The sequence below is a fragment of the Podarcis raffonei genome, chromosome 8 (assembly GCF_027172205.1).
Source record: "Podarcis raffonei isolate rPodRaf1 chromosome 8, rPodRaf1.pri, whole genome shotgun sequence".
Taxonomy (NCBI): Eukaryota; Metazoa; Chordata; class Lepidosauria; order Squamata; family Lacertidae; genus Podarcis; species Podarcis raffonei.
In genome coordinates, this window is record NC_070609.1 from 3,625,933 (window position 1) to 3,631,932 (window position 6,000).

A 6,000-nucleotide genomic window follows, 5' to 3' on the forward strand; every position below is an offset into this window, starting at 1 on the left:
CGGGTGCCGCCGCTCTCCTTTCTTCGGAGCAGCCTCGGCGTGCCGCCTCCCGTTTCCCCGCTTGCTCCTTCCTCGGGGCGGAGGCCCACGGGGAACCCAGACGGCGCCCCCCCCCGCGAAATCCCGGCTCCCGCAGCCCAGACAACAAAGGCGCCCTTCTCCCTCCCTCCGCCGCCGCCGCCGCGCCCGGGCAGCAGGTAGTACTAACCGACCTCATGTCTGCGGGCTCCGTGCGCGGCGCCGCCGCTCCTCCGACTGCCGCTTCCGCTGGGCTGCCGCTCGCCCAGACCTGGCTGGGTGGGGACGGGGGTGGGGCCGCGAGGAGGCCGGGCCGGAGACCCGGAGAGGAGGCTGCCGTCGCTGCCGCCGCCGCCGCCGCCGGAGCTCCAGGCTCAGACAGCAGCAGCAGCAGCAGCAGCACCGGGAGCCACCGGCGCCACAGCAGCAGCGTCCGCTCCGGTCCCCATCCGCCGCCGCCGCCCGCTTTCCTTCCTCCGGCCCGCGGCTACCTCGGCCCGGCCCGCCGCCCCCGCCGGGGGGTCATGGTCCCGATCCTGCCTCGCCAGAGAAGGAGGGGAGGCGGAGAAAGGGGCGCGGGCACACGCGCGCTCGCGCTCCCGCACCAGCCTCGCCTCCCTCGCGCGCCCTCTTTGATGTGGTTACAATGTTGCCTCCCCCGCCCCTCGCTTCCTCTTTTTCTTCCCTCTCACTTTTCTCCCCCTTTGCTACATTTCATTCCGAAATTCCACTCCGCCTCCTCCCCCGCGCCGCGTTTCCACAATGCACCGCTCCGGACCCGTCTTAAAAGGGGCGCGGCGGAGGGGGCGCCTTAAAAGGGCGATCGGAGGCGGGGGGGGGGAGGGTTGCGGGGGTAAGGCGGGAGCGCGCCCCCGATGGGGACTTAAAAAAAAAATTCAAATTTTTTTTATTGGTTTTCACATTATAAACAAACAAACACATAAGACAAACAAACATAAATCATAGCCTTATTGAAAATTACGCTTGTTAACATTGTTAGGTGACTTCCTCGCTTCCCCTCGGTTGAATTTCATTGCATGTCCTTTTAACGGTTTTCCGAATCGCAGTTCTTATAAAATTTAACTGAAACATTGACATCCTTAGATCTTCACATTATGAAATTAAACATATTAATTCGACGCTTAACATAAATAAAATCCTGAGCCAATTAAGTATCTGCAAGCTGTTTTCAGTTAATTTAACTTAACGTATTTAACTAAGTAATCATTAAATTTAATGCACTCTTCCTGGGAAAAGATTTATAATGAATTGAAAAAAATGTTGAAATATACATTTATCAAGAAACCAGAGGCCTTTCTCCTTGGAATAACAGGTCTGGAATTGCCCAAGATAGATGTTAAATGATACGCCTCCACCTTCTGGTCACGGACTCTTCCGGTTAGGTCGGCTAGCTCCGAAAAATCCATCATCTTTATCTGCCATTCTTCTATCGTTGGTAATTCTTGGGTTTTCCACTTTTTAGCTAATAAAATACGTGCAGCAGTTGTGGCATACAAAAATAATTTAACATGGATGGGGAGGAGGTTTGGGGCGTGGCGTGGCGCTTTTCCACTTGGACAGGTGTTTCATTTTTTACTCCTCATCTTTTAATAGGGTTGCCATATTTTGCAAAAGTGAAAAAGCGGACGCATTTGGCAGCTTCAGCTTCTAACTATGGATTATCATCATCATTTTTAATTTCTATACCGTCTTTGTATCTTACAATACTCAAGGCGGTTTACAAGCTGAAGAAACAAAAAGTGTACATCGTACAACAATCTAATGCGATACAAAAAATGTGATAATAAAGCATAACTTTAAAATAGGCAGGCTACATCAAAAAAGTAACATTCAGCAATCATTAGAATAGTATAAAATAATAATGTCAACATATAAAAGTTAAACAGAAATCCACCCAACAGTTACAATAAATAATATCTAAACTATAATCAATAAAACAATGGCCAGCCACAGTACATAAAACAATACAATATACATTGAGAAGCAGAGACTAGATATGTCCTGGGAAAAGAGGACATATGGCAACCCTATTTATATCTATATTTGCTCCATTGGTTAGAGCATGGTGCTGATGATGCCAGGGTTACGGGTTCAAATCACTTGCATATTTCTTCATTGCAGAGGGTTGGACTAGATGACCCTTGAGGTTCCTTCCAACTCTTCCATTCTATGATGATCTGGAGGGACACAGGTTTGCCGACACCGATGGAGAAGACCTGTGAACCTGAAGATCTGGGGACATAGCGCTGTACAGCTGGAAGGGGTCCCCCAAAGGCCATCCAGTCCAACCCCCCTTCAATAATGCAGGAATTGCAGCTAAAAGAATCCCCATCCGATGGCATTCGCAGCTGGAGAAGCCTTGGCCATCCAAACCTGGGTTTAAAAACCACCCACGCATACATTGTATTGTTCTAAGACATACAACAACCTTGTTGGGTAGGACAGTATAATTTGTCTCCCCTGTTGAAGATAGGGGAGGCTGAGATGTGTGTCTGTGTGTATAATAAAGGTGTATACTAATTTAATAGACCTCTAACCAGTTTGCAAAGTATAATGACCAATTACAAGGGAGTCAATCAACCAGTTTATTACAGTCATAGAACCAGCAGCGAGAAGACATTAAATTTAACAGAGCCTTGCTTAAGGCAGCTTTATTATCAAGCGGGTAGGTCAGTTACACCCATACATATAGCCGCTATGACTACACACTAAGCTTTTGTGTTATGCTTTTAAACTAGGGAATAATAATAACAACAATAACAATAATAATTTATTATTTATACCCCACCCATCTGGCTGGGCTTCCCCAGCCACTCTGGGCGGCTTAGAACAAAATATTAAAATACAGTAATGCATCAAAAATTAAAAGCTTCCCTAAACAGGGCTGCCTTGAGATATCTTCTAAAAGTGTGGTAGTTGTTCTCTTTGACATCTGGTGGGAGGGCGTTCCACAGGGCGGGTGCCACTACCGAGAAGGCCCTCTGCCTGGTTCCCTGTAACTTGGCTTCTCGCAGCGAGGGAACCGCCAGAAGGCCCTTGGCGCTGGACCTCAGTGTCCGGGCTGAGTGATGGGGTGGAGACGCTCCTTCAGGTATTCTGGGCCGAGGCCATTTAGGGCTTTAAAGGTCAGCACCAACACTTTAAATTGTGCTCAGAAATGTACTGGGAGCTAGTGTAGGTCTTTCAAGACTGGTGTTATGTTGTCTCCACCTCCATCATTCTGCCCAGACACTGAGGTCCAGCTCCAAGGGCCTTCTGGCGGTTCCCTCACTGTGAGAGGCCAAGTTACAGGGAACCAGGCAGAGGGCCTTCTCGGTAGTGGCGCCTTCCCTGTGGAACGCCCTCCCACCAGATGTCAAGGAAATAAACAACTATCTGACATTCAGATGATGTCTGAAGGCAACCTTGTTTAGGGAAGTTTTTTAATGACTGATGTTTTAATGTATTTTTAATCTCCTGTTGGAAGCAGCCCAGAGTGGCTGGGGAAACCCAACCAGATGGGCGGGGCATAAGTAATAAATTGTTGTTGTTGTTGTTAATATTATTAATTAAGTTGGTTCAGAAACTGCAGCTCATGCAGAGTGAAGCAACACAGCTTTCGGCCAGAACAACTCTGCATCCATTATGCAGTTACTGAAAGCTCCTTTCCGGCTGCCAGGAAATATCCTAGCTTTGTTCAAGGTATCAGTGCTGAGGTATGAAAGCCTAAAGGGCTTAATAGGAACCAGGTAACCTCAAGGTCCACAAATGACAACATGTTGGAGGTCCCAAGTCGCAAGGTGGTTAGATTGGTCTCAACTAGGGCCAGGGCCTTTTCAGTACTGGCCCCGACCTGGTGGAACACTCTGTCACAAGAGACCAGGGCCCTGCGGGACTTGACATCTTTCCGCAGGGCCTGCAAGATGGAGCTGTTCCGCCTGGCCTTTGGTTTGGACTCAGTCTGACCCTTATATTCCCCTCCGCTTATGGTCTTGATTTATCGGCTACTTTAAAATGAGGCTGCATTTTAACCTATATTTTAAATTGGTTTCCCCCCCCTATTATGCTTTTACTGTATTTTTACTGGTGTTAGCCGCCCTGAGCCAGGCTCTGGCCAGGGAGGGCGGGGTATGAATAAAATTTATTACTATCATCATCATCATTATTATTTGGGACCACCTTGTCCCCATGTATACCAATTCTCCCATAGTCCTTTAGTTCTTATGCAAACTGAGGTCTAGAATCGTCAAATTGGAATGGGTCCCAGGGGTCATCTAGTCCAACCCCCTGCCATACAGGAATCACAACTAAAGAATCCCTGACCGATGGCCATACAATCTCTGCATAAAAAGCTCCATTGAAGCAGAGAGTTTGTCAAAGGAAAGAACTCCCGAGGCTTAAACCACCCCAGAAGAGGAGATTTCTGATCCGCACTCTGCTCGTGGGAATGTGGGGAACTGGCTGTGGTTACTCTGTGTATGCTCAGAGGCGCCCCCTCTCTAGCTGGTCCCCTATGACCTTATGACTGAACAGGGCAGAGATGAAGGCCTGTGCAGACAGACTCCGGCTAGCCTCCCTCCCCTGTTTGTCTTGTGGGAGGGAAGACATTGTCGTCCAAGGGAGTTGGCGCTTGGAGAGCGTTGGCTACAATTATCTTGGCTCTGCCCCTCTGTGTGTGCCAGCTGCGGATCCAACCCCTTTCTCCACACTGTATCTATGGGTGTGTGAAATTTGGAGCCTGAATTTGCCTGGAATCCCATAATCCCCCTTTTCTTTGCATGGTTGTAATATGGTCTGAAGCTCAACATCAAAAAAACGAAGATCATGGCAACTGGTCCCATCACCTCCTGGCAAATAGAAGGGGAAGAAATGGAGGCAGTGAGAGATTTTCTTTTCTTGGGCTCCATGATCACTGCAGATGGTGACAGCAGCCACAATATTAAAAGACGCCTGCTTCTTGGGAGAAAAGCAATGACAAACCTAGACAGCATCTTAAAAAGTAGAGACATCACCTTGCCGACAAAGGTCCGTATAGTTCAAGCTCTGGTTTTCCCAGTAGTGATGTATGGAAGTGAGAGCTGGACCATAAAGAAGGCTGATCGCCGAAGAATGGATGCTTTTGAATTCTGGTGCTGGAGGAGACTCTTGAGAGTCCCATGGACTGCAAGAAGATCCAACCTCTCCATTCTGAAGGAAATCAGCCCTGAGTGCTCCCTGGAAGGACAGATCCTGAAGCTGAGGCTCCAAGACTTTGGCCACCTCATGAGAAGAGAAGACTCCCTGGAAAAGACCCTGATGTTGGGAAAGATGGAGGGCGCAAGGAGAAGGGGACGACAGAGGACGAGATGGTGGGACAGTGTTCTCGAAGCTACCAGCATGAGTTTGACCAAACTGTGGGAGGCAGTGGAAGACAGGAGTGTCTGGCGTGCTCTGGTCCAGGGGGTCACGAAGAGTTGGACACGACTAAACAACTCAACAACAACAAAAACACACACACACAAGAGGAAACCTCTATTCCTGACTTTGTAGCATGACACATTTATTTGGGGTCTGTGGTAACCCCTTATGCTAGGCCCTGTTTGCACCCTACATGTAAAGCTCTAGGTCTAGGATAACCCTTTTCAAGGCCTCCAACCAAGCAGACATCTGGGAGATTTCCTTTATTTCATTTTAATGCACAGTGGCAGGGGTTTTTAGCCCACATGGCTGTGGCCAAAAGGAGGATGGCATCCTATCATTCTCAGGTCAGAGTCGTACCATATATTTAAAGCACGCTATGATGCCACTTTAAACAGCCATGGCTTCTTGCCACCCCCCAAATTTCTGGGAACTGTAGTTTAAGAGTGCTGAAAGTCCTCCAAAGACCCCTATTCCCCTCGCAGAACTACAATTCCCAGAGTTCCCTGGGAAGAGGGATTGATCCTTAAAACCATTCTGTGAATTGTAGTTCTGTGAGGGGAATGGGTGTGTGTGTGTGTCTCC

The 6,000-nt window shown here is 48.6% G+C and overlaps 1 protein-coding gene across 5 annotated transcripts in view; it reads right to left on the reverse strand.

The window, feature by feature from the left end:
• VASP (vasodilator stimulated phosphoprotein) overlaps nucleotides 1-369 on the reverse strand; it is a 41,463-nt gene extending 41,094 nt beyond the window's left edge. For all 5 annotated transcript variants that reach the window (XM_053397687.1, XM_053397683.1, XM_053397686.1 and 2 more), the window contains exon 1: nucleotides 213-369. In XM_053397687.1, the coding sequence (XP_053253662.1) occupies nucleotides 213-217 (5 nt within the window). In that variant the 5' untranslated portion in view covers nucleotides 218-369. The remainder of the gene's footprint in view (nucleotides 1-212) is intronic.
• Between the last annotated feature and the right edge of the window lie 5,631 nt (nucleotides 370-6,000).